Source organism: Ranitomeya imitator, chromosome 1 (assembly GCF_032444005.1).
Source record: "Ranitomeya imitator isolate aRanImi1 chromosome 1, aRanImi1.pri, whole genome shotgun sequence".
Lineage (NCBI taxonomy): Eukaryota > Metazoa > Chordata > Amphibia > Anura > Dendrobatidae > Ranitomeya > Ranitomeya imitator.
The window spans coordinates 1,206,293,954-1,206,321,323 of NC_091282.1; the positions used below are offsets into that span (position 1 = coordinate 1,206,293,954).

Here is a 27,370-nt window from a genome sequence, read left to right on the forward strand (position 1 = left end):
GTCCACCACTGGATTCACCATTCATAAATCATCATATCACAGCTCACCTCCTCCTGTATAATGACTGATAACACGTCTATATACAGTAGATAACACAGGATCCACCATTCACAATAGGTGATGTCACAGCTCACATCCTCCTGTATAATGACTGATAACACGTCTATATACAGTAGATAACACAGGATCCACCATTCACAATAGGTGATGTCACAGCTCACCTCCTCCTGTACAATGACTGATAACACCTCTATATACAGTAGATAGCACAGGATCCACCATTCACAATAGGTGATGTCACAGCTCACCTCCTCCTCCTGTACAATGTCTGATAACACCTCTATATACAGTAGATAACACAGGATCCACCATTCACAATAGATGATGTCACAGTTCACCTCCTCCTCCTGTACAATGACTGATAATACCTCTATATACATTAGATAACACAGGATCCACCATTCACAATAGGTGAAGTCACAGATCACCTCCTCCTATACAATGACTGATAATACCTCTATATACAGTAGATAACACAGGATCCACCATTCACAATAGGTGATGTCACAGCTCACCTCCTCCTGTACAATGACTGATAACACCTCTATATACAGTAGATAGCACAGGATCCACCATTCACAATAGGTGATATCACAGCTCACCTCCTCCTGTACAATGACTGATAACACTTCTATATACAGTAGATAGCACAGGATCCACCATTCGCAATAGGTGATATCACAGCTCACCTCCTCCTCCTGTACAATGACTGATAACACCTCTATATACAAATAGTGTCTGAGTTAATCTACTGCTAGTAATCTCCATATAGAGAATAGGAAGTAGGAGTCAATTTGGCTAAACGAGTCCAATGTGAAAATTGCAAGATTTTTTTATTTATTTTTTTTAAATATCGATAGTGATGATAATGAAATGAAAAAAAAAAACCATTTAACTAAATACCTTAATTTATATATCCACCATTTTGCAATTTATACAATTAAATAATGAATAATTTATTTCTGGATGTCACACAGTGGGGTTCCCTGCCTGGATACTGTATTTATGAGTTACAGCAGGAAGCAACTGGACTTAATCAACAGAACAGTGAGCGCAGCTCTGGAGAATAATACAGGCTGCAGCTCCTGTTCAGTATAAGACATGAAATACCATGGGGAGAAATTCATCAAAGCCTTTATGCCAGAATATTGTCGCACAAAGCTTTGAATAGTCGCAAAATTTTTGTGGAACGCGGAAAGGGGCAAAAGTTTTGCGACTTTTTAGTTCTCACGATTGTTTGGAGCCAAAATGTGCAGAACTGGGGATGAAGCGGGAAAATCACCTAAGGTGCTGGCGTTTTTTAACTTCTTGATGAAAATGGTGAAAGTTCATTAAGTAGCATAAACCTATTAATAAGTTTGGCGCATCATACTCCAGCGTGCGCTTCGTTAAGACTGCCGTTTACAAATTAAGGGTGGTTTTTTTAGGTGCTCGTTCCTGATTATCGACCTCTCTAAACATTCTGCCGATCAGTCGTTAAATGAGCAAAACACTTGTTCGTCGGGTGAAATGATTTTGAAGCTTACATGAAAATCATTGTTTTCAGCAGCGCATTGTCCTGTGTAAACAGGTGATGTGCTGCCAAGAACAATGCTATTGTATGTGCACAGAACGATTGTATCAATGTGTTCTAGGCTGGTGTAAACAGGTTATTAAACACCGGTTGTCTTAGACATAGCCGATCGGGGGACATCAACCGACCATGGGTCGGACTGTATAAATGCACCCTTACTTAACTGTATAAACTGCAAAATGGCATCCGAAGGTGAACATATCCTCTCAGCATGTTCTGGTGATGGTAGATTCCCTTTAATACGCAACAAGATGGGTAAAGGATTTAACACTATCATGCCGATCTGTGACACTTACATAACAGCCCCAGAACATTGGCACATAGGGGGAAAAAAAAGAAAATATTAAGTCCGTCGCCTACATAAAGTCACATCAAAAAAAGGAAAGCAAATCATGTTTTATGGACAATGTTGACACTCTAAGAGAACGTATAGATGCTGATCTATGGAAAACCCTGGATTGCTAGTTTTATAGTCATCACCTATCTATAGGATTGCTGGTGGTCCAAAAATGAGGCGCTGCTGTGACCTGTGGCTGCACCAGGACTTCTTGTAGGAAGACTTTTTTGTTGTTGTTGTTTTCGGTAAACCAAACTCGATTTGCAGGACATTTTCAGACAATGTTTAGATCACTTTTTGACTTGATAAATAAAATCCATAGAACACGACGTCTTCTTCCGGCGGCGATCCGAAGAGTTTTCCTAGGCAAAGCCGATTCAGGAAACCGACGGTCTATTTCCCGAAGAGGCTTCTCTGACGTTTGGTGTCGTTTTTTTACATCGGCTTCATGGCTTCCATCTTTTCTCTCTGCTTTCCATCATAGTGGAAGAACAAACGTGTTCCTTCTTTTATCCATTTCCGAACGCCCAAACGGTTAAAAGAAGTCGCAAAAGACCGAAAGTGTGCACAGCAATGTCTTTTTTGCACTGCTGTGCACTATGTTCATTTTTGTTGGATCTTTTGTGACGCTTTTTCAGGCAGATTCCAAACATAATCTTTTTGAAAAAGAAGTCTGGACTGTAAACCGTCTGTCGATGAAGACCATCGGATTGTCTGAAAGGTCGGAGCGCTACTTCTGAGATCCCCAAGAATTACAGAGAAGGACCCTCTTAACCCTCTGCATCGAGGAGAACACTAACTGGGGAAATGAGACTTCTGCTTTGAAAGGTTTGAAAAGTGTTTAGAAAAAGTAGCAAATATTTGTGTACCACATTGGTGTGAACGTGCACCAGGAGAGCTGCGCCGTTTTAATAAATTTGCCGCCATTTTTGACAATTTTTCATAATACCTGATAAATTCACTCAACTTCTCAACTTTGCTATTAAAAACTGGTATGGGGTGGACAAAATAAGAAACATTAACCATGAAAAGTCCACTTAATGGACAACTTGTCGCAGTGCTAGGTTCCCACCCCACCCCACTCTGCATACATATTGGGATGGTAGGGGGTCCTCACCTCGAGCAGAATCCATGGAGATAGGTACCGTCACCAACACTGTCAGCCAACCTGACTCTTGCCATCTCCACAGATCAGCGGCCAGGTGATGGAGCAATAGAGATCAGCTTTTTATATGATCGGCAGTCTAATTCTAAAGTGTCTCTCCGTTCTAGGGGACAGTCTTTACGATGATCTGGGCACCCCCTATTACATCCGGATGTAAGAAAATTGTAAGAAAACCCTCCAATCACTTTATGAAACAGGATGGTAAATTCAGCCACTGACGGGTGACATCACATCCTGTCCTTACCTCCATTAACCACCGACCTGCGTTTCTTCTTCATTTGTGCAGACAGGAGATTGTCCCGGTAGAAGGATAAGGATCTCTATTACATTCATGTCCATGAACCATGAATTACCCGACATTAGTAATGCCCTATTTACTGGCACTCAGACAATTAAAAGCTTTAGGAAATATTCCAGTTCCCGACAGCAGAGACTACTGATGTGGACTGATACTAAATTATTAAAGGATTTATCCAGAACTAGTTTATTTTTTTTTTAATATGGGTCTTAAAACGAACATGCAGGTAGTTGGTAACTTCCTACCTATTCTACTAGGCGTCATCTCACTGACTGCTCCTGGCGGCGATTCAGCTGCTCCACGTCAACAGAGCAGCTCTTCTTCTTGTTCCGGGCTGCTCTGTCGACAGGGTATGACTGCTGATGTCATGCTGACTGACGGAGAGCTGGCTGTCAATCAGCATGACATCGGCAGTCATGGCCCATCAAGAGAGCAGAGCAGAAGAGAAGCCACTGCTCTATTGATGAAGCCGCTGAATCGTCGGCAGGAGCGGTCTGTGATTAGTCGTGCTGGAAGAGATCGGCACCAGACACAACAGGCAGGCATGTAGCAACTACCCGTCTGTTAGTTCTTAGGTGCATAATAAAAAGATGATCTAGTCCTGGATAACCCCTTTTAAGACCAGTCCTGGACAGTGACATGAGCAACGAGACCATGCCTCCAAACCCATTAAGTAGCCCGTCCAGGCTCGGTCCCATTCATTTATTGTGAAGATTGTATCGAGTCATACACAACTTTTTTGTGTGTTCTGTCGCAGTTGCATTGTGTGACTTTTATGCTCAACAGTTTAAAAGGGAATGGGTGCTTCCACAAAAATCGCAAAGTGCCATAAAAAATTAAAGCCCCAGAAATATTGTCGGTGGAGATGTTGCTACTAGAAAGGAGCAATTGTGTGCAAATTCGGTATATAGTCGTTGTTCTGATATATAAATCAATGAAGACTAAGAGCCGCAATCCCACTACAGAATATCGCCTCTTTGGTAAAAAAAAAATGGAAGCCACAGATGAATATTAGTATCGCGCTTGTTGTCCTCGCTGGAAATCACAAGAGTCCTATCAATTGTGTCTCCACCTATTCTTCACCCCATTACCGATTTCTATCCTTCTATTGGGTGAATTATGGCCCATTATCAATATTTTGTAGGCCAAGTTGGCTATGACTTGGAAAATTCCTTTAAGAAATTAGCACTTTCACAGGATATATCAACTCTAGGTAATGGCCGTGTAGATCATCCATAAGAGATGACTTTCATCAGGACACCGTGAGCTGGACCTCAGCCCAGAGACTACTTTATGGTATTGGCTGACAAAGGACTCCATCCTTTTAATGAGATTTGCTGTAAGTTTGATGAGCTGGCAGATTTTTTATAGAAAACGTTGCAGATATTTATTATAATTTATGATGGATAATTACAAGTGAGGTTTTGTGTTTTTTTTTTCTTATTAGAAAATCTAATTTGGAAATAGGAGTAGAATAAGGCTAAGTTCACATTTGCGTTGTGCGGTGCAGCTTCGGCGACGCAACGCACAACGCAAATGTGAACGCATGCACAACGCAGCATTTTGTGACGCATGCGTTCTTTTTTGCGCAGAAAAAACTGCATCATGCAGCGTCCTCTGCGCCCTGACAGTTGCACCAAAGTGACGCATGCGTCACAAACGCAAGCGCAACGCATGTCCATGCGCCCCCCATGTTAAATATAGGGGCGCATGACGCATGCGTCGCCGCGGCTGCCCCCGACGCTGCGCCGCACAACGCTAATGTGAACGTAGCCTAACTCATCATAATAAAGAGCACTGTGTGCTTACAATTGCTCATTTTGTCTTTCTACCCTAATTCTTCTCTTTTCCATTAGGTCTATGACATCACGTGACTAAAAATAGAATACCTGAATCCCGCTAAGGTCTACGTACACACGGAGGGAGAGATACTGCAGCTGCACACCCTCCTTCCTGTCTATTTCCCGCATTACTATTGATGTAGTTTTTTTTAATTCTGAACAGTAACAGAGACTGCGGTAAGGAAAGTAAGATGCTGCGGTCATGGAATAACATACATTACATAGCTTTATATATCCCCATGTACTACAGGGTTAGCTAAATCCCAATGTGCTATGTGTTAAAGTCACAGCAATGTCATCCACACCACACAGCAAACCCACATGCAAGAGGGGGCACAGAACTTCTCTACTAGATAGGCCGTGTTCACACTAATGTTTGTCCTTATGCCATTTTTATGCTTTAGAAATTTATTTTTTTATTCCATCTCAAGGCAACAATTAATTTGATGTCATAAATTTGGTGACACTAAGTCAAGTCCATCACGGGCTGTGAAAAACAGTTAGTGCTAATAGGACTGGTACATTGCAGGGGTTGTGGGTTCGAATCCCACCATGGAAACCAGAGGTATGGATTCTATATATTCTCCTGTTTCCTGCAGCTTCTCTTGCTTTACCCCCATATAGTCCAAAAACATAATGATAAGTTATAGATGTTTTCCTGGCACAAAAAGAATCCAGGAAAAACATCTGCTTGTCCCTGTAATAAGTCTTGGAATCCCCCTGTTACCTTTATTTTTATTTTTTTACAGATTCTTACCTCCTCTTCAGCCCCTTGTAGCCATCCTTGTGGTTTTTTAATGTTCACATCCTTCAGCTCTTTCTTTGTGCCTTTAGACCACATTTTTCAAAACAGTGTTGTATATTTCCACAGCTCTCACGCTCCCACCCTCACTTCACCTTCAAAGCACCATCCTGAGACTCCTATCGAGTCTCAAGATGGATGAATCGCTGCCCAAACAGTTTTTCCTTCCTAACATTCCTACCACTTCTATCCTGCGCTGAGTAATGTTACTGCTGCTAACACTGGCACCACACAGGCTTGGCGAACTGTAATGGGGAGTAATGAGTCATATAATGTAGACATGTATTATATAATATAGCACTCTGGAACACTCAGCTCCATTCCCTCGGACTAAAGTCACATGCTGATAAGATTTCTTTGTCAGTGTGCAGCCTGCAGTGTTCTTCCTCTCTCCCTGTACACATCCCCAGTCACTCTACACTTCATGATCATGCCCTCCATGACATCACACCATAGAGCTGCTGGCTGAACCACGCCCCCAATGACATAATCATCCAGAGCACACAGCAGAGCTGCTGGCTGAATCGCGCCCCCAATGACAACATCAGCCAGAGCACACAGCAGAGCTGCTGGCTGAACCGCGCCCCCAATGACATAATCATCCAGAGCACACCATAGAGCTGCTGGCTGAACCGCGCCCCCAATGACAACATCAGCCAGAGCACACCACAGAGCTGCTGGCTGAACCAGGCCCCCAACGGCAACATCAACCAGAGCACACCACAGAGCTGCTGGCTGAACCGTGCCCCCAATGACAACATCAGCCAGAGCACACAGCAGAGCTGCTGGCTGAACCAGGCCCCCAACGGCAACATCAACCAGAGCACACCACAGAGCTGCTGGCTGAACCGTGCCCCCAATGACATCATCATCCAGAGCACACAGCAGAGCTGCTGGCTGAACCACACCCCCAATTACATCATCATTCAGAGCACACAGCAGAGCTGCTGGCTGGACCACGCCCCCAATAACATCATCATTCAGAGCACACTGCAGAGCTGCTGGCTGGACCACGCCCCCAATGACATCATCATTCAGAGCACACCACAGAGCTGCTGGCTGAACCGCGCCCCCAATGACAACATCAGCCAGAGCACACCACAGAGCTGCTGGCTGAACCAGGCCCCCAACGGCAACATCAACCAGAGCACACCACAGAGCTGCTGGCTGAACCGCGCCCCCAATGACAACATCAGCCAGAGCACACCACAGAGCTGCTGGCTGAACCGTGCCCCCAATGACAACATCAGCCAGAGCACACAGCAGAGCTGCTGGCTGGACCACACCCCCAATTACATCATCATTCAGAGCACACAGCAGAGCTGCTGGCTGGACCACGCCCCCAATAACATCATCATTCAGAGCACACTGCAGAGCTGCTGGCTGGACCACGCCCCCAATGACATCATCATTCAGAGCACACTGCAGAGCTGCTGGCTGGACCACGCCCCCAATGACATCATCATTCAGAGCACACTGCAGAGCTGCTGGCTGAACCACACCCCCAATGACATCATCATCCAGAGCACACAGCAGAGCTGCTGGCTGAACCACGTCCTCAATGACATCATCATCCAGACCACACTGCAGAGCTGCTGGCTGAACCACGCCCCCAATGACATCATCATCCAGAGCACACTGCAGAGCTGCTGGCTGAACCACGCCCCCAATGACATCATCATCTAAAGCACACAGCAGAGCTTCTGGCTGGACCACGCCCCCAATGACATCATCATCCAGAGCACACCGCAGAGCTGCTGGCTGAGGAAGTCAGGAGCTGGAGGTCACATCCCCACATGTGACAGCTCAGGAACAGAGCATAATTTTAACAGCAAGTAAATTATTAAGTTTCTCTATTTCTGAAAGTTTTTACAATGCTTTCATAATCTATATGCCTGGAAATATCCCTTTAATTCGCTTTCTAAGAATTTGGCCCTACTGTATGCTCTCAGATGGGAACAGATGGGAACATGGACAGTACAAGGATAATGACACAGTGATGTCAATGTACAGGGATAATGCACACAGTGATGTCACAGTAGAGGGATAATGCACACAGTGATGTCACAGTACAGGGATAATGCACACAGTGATGTCACAGTAGAGGGATAATGCACGCAGTGATGTCACAGTACAGGGATAATGCACACACTGATGTCACAGTAGAGGGATAATGCACACAGTGATGTCACAGTGCAGGCATAATGCACACAGTGATGTCATAGTAGAGGGATAATGCACACAGTGATGTCACAGTAGAGGGATAATGCACACAGTGATGTCACAGTGCAGGGATAATGCACACAGTGATGTCACTGTACAGGGTTAATGCACCTGTATGCTCTCAGATGGGAACATGGACTGAAGTAGTGTAGCCAGGAGCTTGTTCCCTGGGTGCTGAATGTCAACGGAGGCGCGATCAAGCCACTTTTCCTTAGATGCAGAACCATAGCAGCAAACTGAACCTTTGCCTTGGGTGAAATAAAGGCTTAGGAGTGATGTGAGTGATGGCAATTTCTGTACAGTACAGTGGAACATATTGACGTTATATATGCACTAGGGAATTAATAAATCAATATACTGTATAATAAGGGGAGCATATATAATGCTGTGCACTAGATATACTGTGCAGAAGGTTTCGGAGAAGCATAGGGTGAGCATTTGAGGGCATCAAGTGGCCACCACAACTTGATGGAATAAATGCCTGTGCAAAAAATACAAAAGCAGATCCACAAATGTTATGGATGTTGTGTAAGATAATTTAATGTATTAGTTGTATGATTAATTTGCATTAGTAACAAAAATATAAAAAGAAAATAAACATACAGCAGACACCAGTGTGAACTCTGCCCTTAGTATTACAATCTGGTGGAGGACGGGGTCAATAGAGTAATTATCAGGCACACAAACACCCAGGTTATCGGAATATTGTCAATTTATTATCATCGGTTCAGAGAAGTCACATCCTGGGCACAGATACCGGGGGGATCACTCACCTTGTACGAATTTTCCAGTAGAACAACACGTACACACTGTAAAAAGGGCCATAAAGTAAAAGGTTGTCATTCTGTCTAGCTGATGCATTTCTAAAAACCTCCCAAAGATTAGTGATCAGACAGACTGTGCTGTAGACTGCCGTCGCCTGCCATGCCTATATTATATGACTGCTAAAGTGTCTGTGAGCATGTCCTGCCATGGGACAGGGGCATGAGGGGTAAATGATTGTTACTGAGGACCTGGTGCTGAAATCTGCAGAGTTTGGGGTGCTGAGGCATGAATAATTTTTTGGTCTAGGGTCTGAAGAGTGTTGGATGCTGAGGTCTGAAGAGCGTCAGGTGCTGAGGTCTGAAAAGTGTTGGGTACGGGGAACGGAGGACTGTCAGGTGTTGGGGCATGAAGAGTAGCTGGGATCAGAAGACTGTCGGATCCTGGGGTCTGAAGAGTGTTGGCAGCTGGGATTGAAAGAGTGTTGGGTGCCATGGTCTGAAGAGTCTTGGGTGCCATGGTCTGAATATTGTCGGATGCTGAGATTTGAAGAGTCTAGGGCGGCAAAGTATAAATAGTGTAGGGTCATGGGGTCTGAAGACTGTCAGGTGCAATGATCTGAAAAGTAATTGGTGCTGAGGTGAAAAGAGTGAGAGTTGAGGCTGGGTCTGAAGATAGTCAGGTGCCGGAGTCTGAAGATACTCAGGTGCCGGGGTCTTCAGAGTGTCAGGTGCAGGGTCTGAAGAGTGTCAGGTGCCGGGGTCTGAAGATTGTCGGGGCCGGGGTCTGAAGATTGTCAGGGGCCGGGGTCTGAAGATTGTCAGGGGCCGGGGTCTGAAGATTGTCAGGGGCCGGGGTCTGAAGATTGTCAGGGGCCGGGGTCTGAAGATTGTCAGGTGCCGGGGTCTGAAGATTGTCAGGGGCCGGGGTCTGCAGAGTGTCAGGGGCCGGGGTCTGCAGAGTGTCAGGTGCTGAGGTTTGAAGAGTCTTGGGTGGGGGGTCTGAAAAGTGTAGGGTCATGTGGTCTTAAGGTTGTTGGCCGCTGGGGTCTTAAGATTGCAGTGTATGTGCACTACTCATGATGGTCAACGCTACAGAATAAATGATTGCACCGACCTTATATGACGTGCATGTAGTCGGCAGCACAATCCCAATTACATGGGCTAATGTGCTGCGAACAATGACCATTTGATAGCATAAATTATGCAATCAATTATGAATGCATCAGATGCAAGAGAAAAACACGGCACTGCTCCCACATGTAACATCGGACCTCAGAGAAACCACTGCTATGTGCCGCTGCTGAGTCTGAACTGCCAAAAGGACACTGGGTGCACTAATATGAGAACATGTCAAATCCAGCAAAAAAAGAATAAAAGAAAGTGCACTCACCGGTCCTTGAAAATAATATGCCTTTTAATCAGAACATGTGCAGGAACTTACAGGAGAACGTGGAATGACGGACGACGGCCGTTTCGTGCGACTGCACTTCTACGGGTCCGAATCATTCGGACCCGTAGAAGTGCAGTCGCACGAAACGGCCGTCGTCCGTCATTCCACGTTCTCCTGTAAGTTCCTGCACATGTTCTGATTAAAAGGCATATTATTTTCAAGGACCGGTGAGTGCACTTTCTTTTATTCTTTTTTTGCTGGATTATGAATGCATGTTTGCCTATTATCGGCCCCTTTAAACTTGCCTCCATCAGATCGGTGTGTTGGGGTCAGATAGGTGGTGACAGGTGCTAGGTCTGATGGGTATTTAGCCCCATGCAATATATTGCAGACTTGGCGCGGAGTCTGTAAGCATCAGGTTCGGCTATTTCAGAGATTTGCAAAACTAAGAACTTGTATAGTCTGAGGTTCTGTGTAACAAGTACATTCCGATCACGCTTTAATCATGTGCAAAGTACAAGGACGCACGGGAAAGCAGCGGTGATGCAGGACTCGGCCAACTGTTACCGCCGGCTCTCGACACCAGCTGTTTCCTACGTCACTCCCTGGCATGCGCCAATGAAACGCCCCCTCGACTACTCACACACTAATTAACATATTGGCATCACAGTTACCATTTTTTTTGCCATATGCTGAAATCAATTAAACAATACAAAGCGCTGGTTAGGAAGGGTATTAACATAGCAATAAGTACATGGTGGCGGCTGGGGGGACTTGGATAAGCTGTCAGGTTCCCTGTAAAGGGAAGAACTAATCTCTAAACTCTGCAGATCCAGAGATTGCATAGATTATGAGCACACAACAGCCCTAGAAGAGAGTCCCCTCAGCCTCCACTAGTCTTTAGGTGCCTCGTATTTATCACAGCCAGGAAAACTATCATTTGTCCCCCCTCATTTCACATTTTCAGGGATCATTTCATGGACAAGTAGTGCAATATGCTACAGTCTAAGGTCGTGGTAACATCAGTCATAAAATAACTATCCAGTCAAGTCCTGCAGATTCAGGTAACACAGGAGTCATCACCAAGATGAAGCTTCGGGAAGCCCCCAATAATGGAGTCCTGGGGTCCTATGCAACCAAAGCTTAGGTCTATATCATAGAGGGGCACCTCTATGCTCTTTTGGCCATTAGCTCAAAGATTTGGAAGTTACTTTCTAGGCCTGACATTTCCATGAAGAGTTTACTACCGCATCAATAAAACCAAGAAAAAGAAGCGCACATAGAGTAATACCTTCAGGTGTCGCAATCACGTGGACCCCCACAAAACAGACTCACCTGGTCTGGTTGTGACAGGTCACAACTCCCTTGGATCAGCACGTATGGTCGCAGCAAGCTCCCGGCAAGCAGAACAAATCCACATGGAGAGAAGTAGAACCGAAGAATAGAAGCCGCGCAGACCACAATAAAGGTATCAGAGTTACACACACACTCTGTTTATTAGCCCTAATAAACAGAGTGTGTGTGTAACTCTGATACCTTTATTGTGGTCTGCGCGGCTTCTATTCTCCGGTTCTACTTCTCTCCATGTGGATTTATTACTACCGCATCAATGTGAGACTGGTCCAGAAAGAAAAAGCTAGACACCAAGCTACTAATGAAGTGGGCAATGACATGAAGGATTGGTACTGGAGGGTGGGGTGGCATGAGCGAGTCTGGGTTACGTCATGTGTACCTACCTGAGGGTTCACTGCCCTGCGTTGAGCTTCGGGATAACTTAGCCTTGCTGGACTTGCTTGTTGTCCTTGGTGGCACAGGAGAGGCTGAGGGGCTGTCACCACGAATGCTTGAGAGGTCCTGCATGCTGAAGCTCCTTAGTCTTTCTGACAGTGCTCCCTGCCCCTTGGGGAAAAAGAAAACACAAGTTTTTACAACATTTTTGTGTTGTCTTTGTTACTGGTGTTTTCTGAAAGCTTACTTAACTCCGCTCAACAATGAAACATTAGCGTTTTTTCAACTCATACATTATGCCGCTCCACACCATAGTCCCAGTAGAGTGACTTCTACTAGTGATAGTCTCTTTCTGGTGTTGCCACGTGGTATCCAGAGACTGGAGGTTGGAATGGCGGAGCAATGGAGGCTGGAATGGAGGTCTATTCTCTTCAGAGATGAGTCCTGCTCTTGTCTCGGATGGAATGATAGCTGGAGATTGATATGGAAACCACGTGGTCAACGTCATGAAGAGGCCTTCACGAGGGCAAGCCACACTGGTTCTACTTCCAGTTTTTCAACAAGATAATGGCAGACTGCATGTTGCTCATCCTACTGTGAGGAGCCTGCGTGGCCTAAATGTGCTACCATGGCCTGCAGGGTCTCCAGACTTGTCTCCACATCTGTGACATCATAGGTAAGCAACTGTATAGGGAGCTGCCAGCAGTGGATCTTGATGATTCGCCCAAGTGCACTCAACGTGGCAAAACATTCCTCAGACAACCATTAATAACCTCATTGATAGCAGACAAGGTGTAATTGTGAGAATTTCTGCTTGTGGCCCTCATACCCAAACTGAATAAATCAGTTGGTTTTGAAAATGTTTCCACTTATTATCATTTGCAGATCAGTGACTTGTCTATCCATCCTGCGATTTCCATAATTCCACGACTTTTCCTTCTCGGTGCTGCAATATCAATGTTGAGGAGTGTAATTGGGCCTATGATGGAACTTGTCTTAGCTCCAAGTTTCATGGCGTTTACTCATTTCTCATCCTTCTCTAGGAGCCATAGTCAAAACATGTCACTGGTGATATAAAATACAGCTGGAATAGTTTGAGAGAAGAAACCAAATCTTCAGACTCCGGAGATGGGGGTTTATATCGCTCTTTGGCAGGCCTGGGTACTTTCTGCTGCCAAGTCCTGGCCCGATGCTGAATGATGTTATTTTAAGGATCACAGTTTGCGGTGGGCAGATCACATATAAGCCGCATTGTTCTTATGTCCAATAGCTACAATCTCCAGCCCAGCCTTTTAACTTTGGGCTTTTGGCCCTGATACAAAATGTGCACCAGAGCCTCCTCTACCATCATCCTTCATATACAGGTCCTTCTCAAAAAATTAGCATATAGTGTTAAATTTCATTATTTACCATAATGTAATGATTACAATTAAACTTTCATATATTATAGATTCATTATCCACCAACTGAAATTTGTCAGGTCTTTTATTGTTTTAATACTGATGATTTTGGCATACAACTCCTGATAACCCAAAAAACCTGTCTCAATAAATTAGCATAATTCACCCATCCAATCAAATAAAAGTGTTTTTTAATAACAAACAAAAAAACCAACAAATAATAATGTTCAGTTATGCACTCAATACTTGGTCGGGAATCCTTTGGCAGAAATGACTGCTTCAATGCGGCGTGGCATGGAGGCAATCAGCCTGTGACACTGCTGAGATGTTATGGAGGCCCAGGATGCTTCAATAGCGGCCTTAAGCTCATCCAGAGTGTTGGGTCTTGCATCTCTCAACTTTCTCTTCACAATATCCCACAGATTCTCTATGGGGTTCAGGTCAGGAGAGTTGGCAGGCCAATTGAGCACAGTAATACCATGGTCAGTAAACCATTTACCAGTGGTTTTGGCACTGTGAGCAGGTGCCAGGTCGTGCTGAAAAATGAAATCTTCATCTCCATAAAGCATTTCAGCCGATGGAAGCATGAAGTGCTCCAAAATCTCCTGATAGCTAGCTGCATTGACCCTGCCCTTGATGAAACACAGTGGACCAACACCAGCAGCTGACATGGCACCCCACACCATCACTGACTGTGGGTACTTGACACTGGACTTCAGGCATTTTGGCATTTCCTTCTCCCCAGTCTTCCTCCAGACTCTGGCACCTTGATTTCCGAATGACATGCAAAATTTGCTTTCATCAGAAAAAAGTACTTGGGACCACTTAGCAACAGTCCAGTGCTGCTTCTCTGTAGCCCAGGTCAGGCGCCTCTGCCGCTGTTTATGGTTCAAAAGTGGCTTTACCTGGGGAATGCGGCACCTGTAGCCCATTTCCTGCACATGCCTGTGCACGGTGGCTCTGGATGTTTCCACACCAGACTCAGTCCACTGCTTCCTCAGGTTCCCCAAGGTCTGGAATCGGTCCTTCTCCACAATCTTCCTCAGGGTCCGGTCTCCTCTTCTCGTTGTACAGCGTTTTCTGCCACATTGTTTCCTTCCAACAGACTTACCATTGAGGTGCCTTGATACAGCACTCTGGGAACAGCCTATTTGTTGAGAAATTTCTTTCTGGGTCTTACCCTCTTGCTTGAGGGTGTCAATGATGGCCTTCTTGACATCTGTCAGGTCGCTAGTCTTACCCATGATGGGGGTTTTGAGTAATGAACCAGGCAGGGAGTTTATAAAAGCCTCAGGTATCTTTTGCATGTGTTTAGAGTTAATTAGTTGATTCAGAAGATTAGGGTAATAGGTCGTTTAGAGAACCTTTTCTTGATATGCTAATTTATTGAGACAGGTTTTTTGGGTTATCAGGAGTTGTATGCCAAAATCATCAGTATTAAAACAATAAAAGACCTGACAAATTTCAGTTGGTGGATAATGAATCTATAATATATGAAAGTTTAATTGTAATCATTACATTATGGTAAATAATGAAATTTAACACTATATGCTAATTTTTTTAGAAGGACCTGTACAGTGCTGGTGTCCTCCTGTGTAATACAGGGGTCATTGGGCGCTATATCAGGGACCAGGCCCAGATGTGAGTGCAACCTCTCTGCCTATCTGAAATGACATACCAGCCATCTGTTCTGAAATCCTGTTTCATGTCATAACACAATGAAAAATTTAGCAATTTTCCAATATACAGTGTGATTCAATTTCTCACCAAATAGCTAGTGTACTCGTAGCTCAGGTTTTCCAGAGCACGCTCGGGTGGTCTCCGAGTATTTATGACTGCTCGGAGATTTCGTTTTCCTTGCCGCAGCTGGATGATTTACCGCTATTAGCCAGCTTGATTACATGTGGGGGTTGCCTGGTTTGCTAGGGAATCCCCACATGTACTCAGCCTGGCTAGTAGCCGCAAATCATTCAGCTGCGGCGATGAAAACTAAATCTACAAGCAGTCATAAATACTCGGAGACCACCCGAGCAACGAGTACACTCGCTCATCACTACTCATAGAATGTTAGTGTTGGAAGGGACCTCCAGGGTCATTGTGTCCAACCCCCTGCTCAATGCAGGATTCACTAAACCATCCCAGACAGATGTCTGTCCAGACTCTGAAGACTTCCATTGAATAAATCACTGCTTGCCGTCAGTAACTTAAAACGTTCTTGTTTTTCCTCAAAACTATTGACACCGCTATAGAGATGTGACAGAGCAGTGTAAGCATATCTGGGGTGAAGTCATACAAGCTCCTTCATGTGCAGTGCTCAGGATTCTGCTCCCTCATGTGCAGTGCTCAGGATTCTGCTCCCTCATGTGCAGTGCCCAGGATTCTGCTCCCTCATGTGCAGTGCTCAGGATTCTGCTCCCTCATGTGCAGTGCCCAGGATTCTGCTCCCTCATGTGCAGTGCTCAGGATTCTGCTCCCTCATGTGCAGTGCCCAGGATTCTGCTCCCTCATGTGCAGTGCTCAGGATTCTGCTCCCTCATGTGCAGTGCCCAGGATTCTGCTCCCTCATGTGCAGTGCTCAGGATTCTGCTCCCTCATGTGCAGTGCTCAGGATTCTGCTCCCTCATGTGCAGTGCCCGGGATTCTGCTCCCTCATGTGCAGTGCTCAGGATTCTGCTCCCTCATGTGCAGTGCCCGGGATTCTGCTCCCTCATGTGCAGTGCTCAGGATTCTGCTCCCTCATGTGCAGTGCCCAGGATTCTGCTCCCTCATGTGCAGTGCTCAGGATTCTGCTCCCTCATGTGCAGTGCCCAGGATTCTGCTCCCTCATGTGCAGTGCCCAGGATTCTGCTCCCTCATGTGCAGTGCCCGGGATTCTGCTCCCTCATGTGCAGTGCCCAGGATTCTGCTCCCTCATGTGCAGTGCCCAGGATTCTGCTCCCTCATGTGCAGTGCCCGGGATTCTGCTCCCTCATGTGCAGTGCTCAGGATTCTGCTCCCTCATGTGCAGTGCCCAGGATTCTGCTCCCTCATGTGCAGTGCTCAGGATTCTGCTCCCTCATGTGCAGTGCCCGGGATTCTGCTCCCTCATGTGCAGTGCCCAGGATTCTGCTCCCTCATGTGCAGTGCCCAGGATTCTGCTCCCTCATGTGCAGTGCCCAGGATTCTGCTCCCTCATGTGCAGTGCCCAGGATTCTGCTCCCTCATGTGCAGTGCTCAGGATTCTGCTCCCTCATGTGCAGTGCCCAGGATTCTGCTCCCTCATGTGCAGTGCCCGGGATTCTGCTCCCTCATGTGCAGTGCTCAGGATTCTGCTCCCTCATGTGCAGTGCCCAGGATTCTGCTCCCTCATGTGCAGTGCCCAGGATTCTGCTCCCTCATGTGCAGTGCCCAAGAGGTAGCTCCTTTCCTGTGCAGTGCCCAGGATTCTGCTCCTTCATGTGCAATGCCCAGGATTCTGCTCCCTCATGTGCAGTGCCCAAGAGGTGGCTCCTTTCCTGTGCAGTGCCCAGGATTCTGCTCCCTCATGTGCAGTGCCCAGGAGGTGACTCCTTCATGTGCGGTGCCCAGGATTATGCTCCCTCTTGTGCAGTGCCCAGGAGGTGACTCCTTCATGTGCGGTGCCCAGGAGTCTGCTCCCTCATGTGTAGTGCCCAGGAGTCTGCTCCCTCATGTGTAGTGCCCAGGAGTCTGCTCCCTCATGTGTAGTGCCCAGGATTTTGCTCCCTCATGTGCAGTGCCCAGGAGGTGACTCCTTCATGTGCAGTGCCCAGGAGTCTGCTCCCTCATGTGTAGTGCCCAGGATTCTGCTCCCTCATGTGCAGTGCCCAAGAGGTGGCTCCTTCATGTGCAGTGCCCAGGATTCTGCTCCCTCATGTGCAGTGCCCAGGAGTCTGCTCCCTCATGTGCAGTGCCCAGGATTCTGCTCCCTCATGTGCGGTGCCCAGGAGGTGTCTCCTTCATGTGCAGTGGCAAGGAGGTGACTCCTTCATGTGCAGTGCCCACAAGGTGACTTCTTCATGTGCAGTGCCCAGGATTCTGCCCCGTCATGTGCAGTGGCCAAGAGGTGACTCCTTCACATGCAGTGCCCAGGATTATGCTCCCTCTTGTGCAATGCCCAAGAGGTGGCTCCTTCATGTGCAGTGCCCAGGAGGTGACTCCTTCATGTGCAGTGCCCAGGAGGTGACTCCTTCATGTGCAGTGCCCAGGAGGTGACTCCTTCATGTGCAGTGCCCAGGAGGTGACTCCTTCATGTGCAGTGCCCAGGATTCTGCTCCGTCATGTGCAATGCCCAAGAGGTGGCTCCTTCACATGCAGTGTCCAGGATTCTGCCCCTTCGTGTGCAGTGGCCAGGAGGTGATTCCTTCATGTGCAGTGCCCAGGAGGTGGTCCATTCACGTGCAGTTACAAGGAGGCGGTCCCTTTATGTACAGTGACCATTAGTCTGACCCTTCGCGCGCAGTTCCCAGGAGGTGGCTCCTGCATGTTCAGTTCCCAGGTGGCTTCCCCTTCATTTGCAGTGCCTAGGAGGTGATCTCTTTATGTGCAGTGACAAGAAGGCAGTCCCTCTATGTACAGTGACCAGGAGGCTATCCCTTCTTGTACAGTACCCTGTAGGGGGCTCCTTCAGGTGTTTATTTTTTGTTATTGCATTAAAAAGTATTTTGCTATGTTATAGCACTACACCTGAAACATTCCCCCTTCAACTAAAGGTACCTTCACACATAACGATATCGTTAACGATATCGTTGCTTTTTGTGACGTAGCAACGATATCGTTAAGGAAATCGTTCTGTGTGACAGCGACCAACGATCAGGCCCCTGCTGGGAGATCGTTGGTCGCTGAACAAAGTCCAGAACTTTATTTGGTCGCTGGATCTCCCGTGGACATCGCTGGATCGGCGTGTGTGACACCGATCCAGAGATGTCTTCACTGGTAACCAGGGTAAACATCGGGTAACTAAGCGCAGGGCCGCGCTTAGTAACCCGATGTTTACCCTGGTTGCCATCCTAAAAGTAAAAAAAACAAACAGTACATACTTACCTACCGCTGTCTGTCCCCGGCGCTGTGCTCTGCACTCCTCCTGTACTGTCTGTGAGCGTCGGTCAGCCGGAAAGCAGAGCGGTGACGTCACCACTCTTCTTTCCGGCCGCTGTGCTCACAGCCAGTACAGGAGGAGTGCAGAGCACAGCGCCAGGGACAGACAGCGGTAGGTAAGTATGTAGTGTTTTTTTTTTTTTAACTTTTACGCTGGTAACCAGGGTAAACATCGGGTTACTAAGCGCGGCCCTGCGCTTAGTAACCCGATGTTTACCCTGGTTACCCGGGGACTTCGGGATCGTTGGTCGCTGGAGAGCTGTCTGTGTGACAGCTCTCCAGCGACCAAACAGCGACGCTGCAGCGATCCAGATCGTTGTCGGTATCGCTGCAGCGTCGCTTAACCCCTTCCCGACCTGTGACACAGCGTATGCGTCATGAAAGTCGGTGCCAATCCGACCTGTGACGCATATGCTGTGTCACAGAAAGATCGCGTCCCTGCAGATCCGGTGAAAGGGTTAACTCCCATTTCACCCGATCTGCAGGGACAGAGGGAGTGGTAGTTTAGCCCAGGGGGGGTGGCTTCACCCCCCCGTGGCTACGATCGCTCTGATTGGCTGCTGAAAGTGAAACTACCAATCAGAGCGATTTGTAATATTTCACCTAAAAAACTGGTGAAATATTACAATCCAGCCATGGCCGATGCTGCAATATCATCGGCCATGGCTGGAAACACTTATGTGCCCCCACCCCACCGATTGCCCCACCAGCCCTCCGATCTGTGGTCCGCTCCCCTCCGTCCTGTGCTCCGCTCCCCCGTCCTCCTGTCCGCTCCCCCCATGCTCCAATCACACCCCCCGTGCTCCAATCAACCCCCCCGCACTCCGATCACCCCCCCCGCACAGCGATCCCCCCCGTGCTCCGATCCACCCCCCTGCACAGCGATTCCCCACCCCGTGCTCCAATCCACCCCCCCGTGTTCCGATCCACCCCCCCATGCTCCGATCCACCCCCCCGTGCTCCGACGCCCCCCGTGCCCTGATCTTCCCCCCCCTTATACTTACCTAGCCTCCTGGGATCCGTCCGTCTTCTTTCCTGGGCGCCGCCATCTTCCAAAATGGCGGGCGCATGTGCAGTGCGCCCGCCGAAACTGCCAGGCGGCAGATTCGTACCAAAGTGAGTTTTGATCACTGAGATATAACCTATCTCAGTGATCAAAATAAAAAAAATAGTAAATGCCCCCCCCTTGTCACCCCCATAGGTAGGGACAATAAAAAAAAATAAAAAAAATTTTTTTTCCACTAAGGTTGGGGTAAGAACTAGGGTTAGGGTTAGGGGTAGGGTTAGGGTTAGGGGTAGGGTTAGGGGTAGGGTTAGGGGTAGGGGTAGGGGTAGGGATAGGGTTATGGTTAGGGTTAGGGTTTCGGTATGTGCACACGTATTCTGTTCCTCTGCGGATTTTTCCGCTGCGGATTTGATAAATTTACCGCGGTTTTTCTGCGCATTTCACTGCGGTTTTACAACTGCGATTTTCTATTTGAGCAGTTGTAAAACCGCTGTGGAATCCGCACAAAGAAGTGACATGCTGCAGAATGTAAACCGCTGCGTTTCCGTGCAGTTTTTCTGCAGCATGTGTACAGCGATTTTTGTTTCCCATAGGTTTACATTGAACTGTAAGCTCATGGGAAACTGCTGCGGATCCGCAGCGTTTTCCGCAGCATGTGCACATACCTTTAGAATTAGGCTATGTGCACATGGTGCGGATTTGGCTGCGGATCCGCAGCAGATTGGCCGGGGATCGGCAGCGGATTGGCAGCAGTGTTCCATCAGGTTTACAGTTCCATGTAAACATATGGAAAACCAAATCCGCTGTGCCCATGGTGCGGAAAAAACCACGCGGAAATGCTGCGTTGTATTTTCCGCAGCATGTCAATTCTTTGTGCGGATTCCGCAGCGTTTTACACCTGTTCCTCAATAGGAATCCGCAGGTGAAATCCGCACAAAAAACACTGGAAATCCGCGGAAAATCCGCAGGTAAAACGCAGTGCCTTTTACCCGCGGATTTTTCAAAAATGGTGCTGAAAAATCTCACACGAATCTGCAACGTGGGCACATAGGGTTGGAATTAGGGTTGTGGTTTGGGGTATGTTGGGGTTATGGGTGTGATTAGGGTTATGGCTACAGTTGGGATTAGGGTTAGGGGTGTGGGGGGGTTAGTGTTGGAGTTAGAATTGAGGGGTTTCCACTGTTTAGGCACATCAGGGGTCTCCAAACGCAACATGGCGCCACCATTGATTCCAGCCAATCTTGTATTCATAAAGTCAAATGGTGCTCCCTCACTTCCGAGCCCCGACGTGTGCCCAAACAGTGGTTTACCCCCACATATGGGGTACCAGCATACTCAGGACAAACTGCGCAACAATTACTGGGGTCCAATTTCTCCTGTTACCCTTGTGAAAATAAAAAAATGCTTGCTAAAACATCATTTTTGAGGAAAGAAAAATTATTTTTTATTTTCACGGCTCTGCGTTGTAAACGTCTGTGAAGCACTTGGGGGTTCAAGGTGCTCACCACATATCTAGATAAGTTCCTTGGGGGGTCTAGTTTCTAAAATGGGGTCACTTGTGGGGGGTTTCTACTGTTTAGGCACACCAGGGGCTCTGCAAACGCAACGTGACGTCCGCAGACCATTCCATCAAAGTCTGCATTTCAAAAGTCACTACTTCCCTTCTGTGTGCCCAAACAGTGGTTTACCCCCACACATGTGGTATCAGCGTACTCAGGAGAAACTGGACAACAACTGGGGTCCAATTTCTCCTGTAACCCTTGGGAAAATAAAAAATTCTGGGCTAAATAATTATTTTTGAGGAAAGAAAACGTATTTATTATTTTCACTGCTCTGTGTTATGAACTTCTGTGAAGCACTTGGGGGTTCAAAGTGCTCACCTCACATCTAGATAAGTTCCTTTCGGGGTCTAGTTTCCAAAATGGGGTCACTTGTGGGGGGTTTCTACTGTTTAGCCACATCAGGGGCTCTGCAAACGCAACGTCACTACTTCACTTCCGAGCCCCAGCATGTGCCTAAACAGTGGTTTACCCCCACGTATGGGGTATCAGCGTACTCAAGAGAAACTGGACAACAACTTTTGGGGTCAAATTTCTCCTGTTACCCTTGGGAAAATAAAAAATTGCGGGCTAAAAAATCATTTTTGAGAAAAGAAATTTTTTTTAAAATTTTCATGGCTCTGCGTTATAAACTTCTGTGAAGCACTTGAGGGTTCAAAGTGCTCACCACACATCTAGATTAGTTCCCTTGGGGGTCTAGTTTCCAAAATGGGGTCATTTGTGGGGGATCTCCAATGTTTAGGCACACAGGGGCTTTCCAAACGCGACATGGTGTCCGCTAATGATTGGAGCTAATTTTCCATTTAAAAAGCCAAATGGCGTGCCTTCCCTTCTGAGCCCTGCCGTGTGCCCAAACAGTGGTTTACCCCCACATATGGGGTATCTGCGTACTCAGGACAAACTGGACAACAACATTTGTGGTCCAATTTTTCCTATTACCATTGGCAAAATAGGAAATTCCAGGCTAAAAAATCATTTTTGAGAAAAGAAAAATTATTTTTTATTTTCATGGCTCTGCATTATAAACTTCTGTGAAGCACCTGGGGGTTTAAAGTGCTCAGTATGCATCTAGATAAGTTCCTTGGGGGGTCTAGTTTCCAAAATGGGGTCACTTGTGGGGGAGCTCCAATGCATAGGCACACAGGGGCTCTCCAAACGCGACATGGTGTCCGCTAACAATTGGAGCTAATTTTCCATTCAAAAAGTCAAAAGGCACGCCTTCCCTTCCGAGCCCTGCCGTGTGCCCAAACAGTGGTTTACCCCCACATATGAGGTATCGGCGTACTCGGGAGAAATTGCTCAACAAATTTTAGGATCCATTTTATCCTATTGTCCATGAGAAAATGAAGAAAATGAGGCGAAAAGAAATTTTTTGTGAAAAAAAAAGTACTTTTTCATTTTTACGGATCAATTTGTGAAGCACCTGAGAGTTTAAAGTGCTCACTAGGCATCTAGATAAGTTCCTTGGGGGGTCCAGTTTCCAAAATGGGGTCACTTGTGGGGGAGCTCCAATGTTTGGGCACACAGGGTCTCTCCAAACGCGACATGGTGTCCGCTAACGATGGAGATAAGTTTTCATTCAAAAAGTCAAATGGCGCTCCTTCCCTTCCGAGCCTTACCATGTGCCCAAACAGTGGTTTACCCCAACATATGAGGTATCGGTGTACTCAGGAGAAATAGCCCAACAAATTTTAGGATCCATTTTATCCTGTTGTCCATGTGAAAATGAAAAAATTGAGGCTAATAGAATTTTTTTGTGAAAAAAAAGTACTTTTTCATTTTTACGGATCAATTTGTGAAGCACCTAGGGGTTTACAGGGCTCACTATGCATGTAGATAAGTTCCTTGGGGCGTCTAGTTTCCAAAATGGGGTCACTTGTGGGGGAGCTCCAATTTTTAGGCACACGGGGGCTCTCCAAACGTGACATGGTGTCAGCTAAAGAGTGCAGCCAATTTTTCATTCAAAAAGTCAAATGGCGCTCCTTCCCTTCCAAGCCCTGCCGTGCGCCCAAACAGTGGTTTACCCCCACATATGAGTTATCAGCGTACTCAGGACAAATTGGACAACAACTTTCGTGGTTCAGTTTCTCCTTTTACCATTGGGAAAATAAAAAAATTGTTGCTGAAAAATCATTTTTGTGACTAAAAAGTTAAATGTTCATTTTTTCCTTCCATGTTGCTTCTGATGCTGTGAAGTACCTGAAGGGTTAATAAACTTCTTGAATGTGGTTTTGTGCACCTTGAGGGGTGCAGTTTTTAGAATGGTGTCACTTTTGGGTATTTTCAGCCATATAGACCCCTCAAACTGACTTCAAATGTGAGGTGGTCCCTAAAAAAATGGTTTTGTAAATTTCGTTGTAAAAATGAGAAATCGCTGGTCAACTTTTAACCCTTATAACTTCCTAGCAAAAAAAAATTTTGTTTCCAAAATTGTGCTGATGTAAAGTAGACGTGTGGGAAATGTTATTTATTAACTATTTTGTGTCACATAACTCTCTGGTTTAACAGAATAAAAATTCAAAATGTGAAAATTGCGAAATTTTCAAAATTTTTGCCAAATTTCCGTTTTTATCACAAATAAACACAGAATTTATTGACCTAAATTTACCACTAACATGAAGCCCAATATGTCACGAAAAAACAATTTCAGAACCGCTAGGATCCATTGAAGCGTTCCTGAGTTATTACCTCATAAAGGGACACTGGTCAGAATTGCAAAAAACGGCAAGGTCTTTAAGGTCAAAATAGGCTGGGTCATGAAGGGGTTAATGTGAAGGGGCCTTAATGGTTTATAAATATGCCTTAATCAATTTGCATATTTCAGCAACTTCTTTTCTATTAAATTAAAGAACAGGTGAGAGAGAGGGGCTATATACCGCTTCTAGCGGTATAACAAATCTGTCATCTGCCATTCTGATCTCTCCATCCAGTGATAGCGAAGAAACTCTGCTGATTTACCCCCAAGCTACACAGCAAAGTATTAAACTGAACAGCTCAAATGTTCTATTTTTTTAAGGGGAAAATAGCAAATAATGTGATAATATTTTCCTTCTAACTTCACCATGCATGTACTGTAGTATTTCATCCATTACCTTGGCAGCGGCTGTGACTGCAGCAGAGGCAGCAACATTGAGACCTCTCTTGCCAAAGTGTACCAAGGCATCGTAGCTGCGATCTTTTGCTTGGATGAGGCACTCATCAATTTCCTAAAGTAAAAGAAAATCCATTTATTACCAAGAAAATCAAATTATGCTTCCGTTCTGTAAGGAGGAGTGAGGGACAGGGGTGGGGAGACGTACAACGTGCTTCATACACCTCTGTGATATGTGAGACCAGGCTTGGACTGGCTCACAGGAGAGCAGGAGAATCCTTAGGTAGGCCGCTGTGAAGCAGTGCTAATGAGTACTAATCTAGGTTGAACTCCTTGGGCACAGCTTATTTATTTATATAATAGGTTCTGCAGCAATATCTCTCTCTATATCCCAAAAAATTTAGTTTATTACTTTACCTTCTCCTTTGAGGAGAGCGTGGGGTGCACAAATTTTCTGTAAAGTAGGCTAGATCCTTTCGTGTAGGGAGACAGCAGCCAGGCCACAAAAGCAATTTTCAGCTCATAGTAAAATGGAAACCTAAAAGATACAGCATAATGTTAGATAAAAAAAAATACAAAACAAAAAAAAAATGCAATAAACTTTCCTAATTATAGTTATATACCTTATCTATTACTTAGAAATAAAATCTTCGGGAATTTTGATCCAGTATATGCAGTGTCGGACTGGGGTGCTAAGGGCCCGCCAGTAACATTGACATTGAGGGGCCCATTTTCGCCTGCATACCATAGATATTACACTACCCTTTTTCACAAATGTACCTATATCCATATGTATTAATAAACTGGGTAGTGTGGTTACTGCATGATTATATGCTGCTTTTTTCTGTACAGAGTGAATCAAGGGAATTATGCCAAGTATTGACCATACAGTGGGGTTGGGGTCCAGATCTGCACAGGGGGCCCACCGGCAGATAGCCCTGTTTACCTATGGGCCAGTCCGAGCCAGAGTATATGCTCGCTTTTACAGTGATAACTGTGAAGTGTAAATTTCCTTCACTTATTTTCGACAACCCAAGACTTAACTCCAGGGAATGAGCACAGGACTTTCTCTTTCTAGCCGCAGAGCTGCGCCGCTTCAGGGCAACGCCGGCGGTCTTTTTCCCGAAGCAGCTTTCACCAAAATATTTTGCAGCGGCTCTGCCGTCGGTCTTCTTTCTTAATACTTTCTACCATAGTGGTGAGCAGCTTCCCTAGTGGAAACCGGCTGAAGAATGAACGTGTTACTTCTTTTAACTGCTTCAAAGTTTCTGAGCACTGAAGTGGTTAAAAGACTAAACATGTGCTGCCCAGCAATGCCATTTTAATGCTCATTTTTTGTAGTCGCTTTTTCAGAAAGAATCCACTGGAAAAAGACGTTACATAGCAGTTTTAGTGGGATTCTGTGGCTATAAGGAGTATTGTATGAGCACTATATAGCATTATTATTACTTGGGAACTATATGGTGGTAATAATGAATCAGTGTTTGGTAGTATTATGTGAACAGTAGAAGTATTAGAAGTATTGCGTGGGCCCGTTATGCGAGGAATAAATAGGTATAGTATGATAGCATATGTCTGATACTAATAAGCAATATTATGTGGACACTACATGGTGGTATTTTGTGGCTAAAGTATGGCGGTATTATATGGAAGCACTATGTGTGTGCACTGTATGTAGTTTGTAATATTTTGGAACCTGGAGATATGTATTTCACTTCTTGATCGGGTCTTTTTCTATCAAAAACTAACCACAACCACACAAGATAAGTCTCCAAAAGATCTGGAGATAGAATTCTCCTGGCAATGAAAAAAAATTCTTCGCTGTGACATGTGACGCTGTTGTCTCTTTGCTTATTATTTAATTTAGCTTCAGTGGATTTGCTTATTGCTAAGCCCTCTATGCTACGTATTCCTTGTGCCTGTGGCCTCCACCATTGTGGGACACAATTTGGACTCACCAATTTTATACCTTTACGTCAGAATCCTTTTTTGTTTTGTTTTTTTGGCATTTTAAGAACTATAGGATTTTCTCTTTTTTTTTCTTTTTTTTTTTTGCAGGATGAGTTATATTTGGCAGTGGCACCAGTTTGGAGTACAAATGACTATTAAATTAGCAATTATTATTATTAATATTTTTCATTTTTTTTTACATTTTACGCCACACAAATAAAGTATTGGCTTTATTTTTCAAGTCAGTACCGTTACACCCATATTAAATGTATATGGCTTTCTATATGTTTACTTACTTTTGTAAATAAATATAATGGTTGAAAAAAAAAACATTTTTTTAAAGCGGTAATTGTAATTTTTTTTAATCTTAAATTTTTAAATTACAAAACAAAATTAAAGACATAGTTTCATAAAAACAGATAAAATCGCTTTCTTTGTGCATCCTGTCTTGCAAAACCTGAAATAAAAAGTGATTAAAAAAAAAGTTAAAGAAAGTGAAAAAAGTGATAAACAAATGATAGAAAAAGTGGTAGAAAAATAAAAATGAACAAGGTTTGAGGTTATTTTTTATTATTCACTATTTTTTATTTGTTATGTACATTTTATGTGATTTTATTATTATTATTTATTTATATATTTTTATATTTATTAAAAAATAAAGATTATTATTATTATATTTACTCTATGGTGGTCTTTTTTGACATGCAACTATATTAAAGGGAATCTGTCACAGGGTTTTTGGCACCTAATCTGAACGCAGCATGATGTAGATGCAGAGATCCTGATTCCAGTGATGTCTCACTTACTGGGCTGCTTGATGTGTTTTTTTATAAAATCACTTTTTATCAGCCGGAGATTATCACTAGGAGACCAGTAAACCTGCTGCCAAGTAGTCCAACCACGCCCCCATCATTGATTGGCAGTTTTCTGTGTAGACTGTGCATAGGCAGAAAGCCACCAATCAGTGGTGTGGGTGGGGTTATACAGAACTCAGCATTCTGAGCACTGCTAGATCTGCAGCAGAAAACAATGTGATTTTATCAAAATGACAGCAAGCAGCCTAGTAAGTGACACATCGCTGGAATCGGG

The 27,370-nt window shown here is 45.3% G+C and overlaps 1 protein-coding gene across 3 annotated transcripts in view; it reads right to left on the reverse strand.

Moving 5' to 3' along the window:
* The window catches only part of REEP1 (receptor accessory protein 1), a 116,169-nt gene that overhangs the window by 45,693 nt on the left and 43,106 nt on the right, over window positions 1-27,370 (reverse strand). For 2 of the 3 annotated variants that reach the window (XM_069744929.1, XM_069744930.1), the window contains exons 4-6: window positions 24,749-24,869; window positions 24,333-24,446; window positions 12,190-12,352 (exon numbers count right to left, since the gene is read on the reverse strand). In XM_069744929.1, the coding sequence (XP_069601030.1) occupies window positions 12,190-12,352; window positions 24,333-24,446; window positions 24,749-24,869 (398 nt within the window). Of the gene's footprint in view, window positions 1-9,072; window positions 9,109-12,189; window positions 12,353-24,332; window positions 24,447-24,748; window positions 24,870-27,370 lie in introns of all 3 variants that reach the window. The other variant, XM_069744928.1, reaches the window with a different exon arrangement.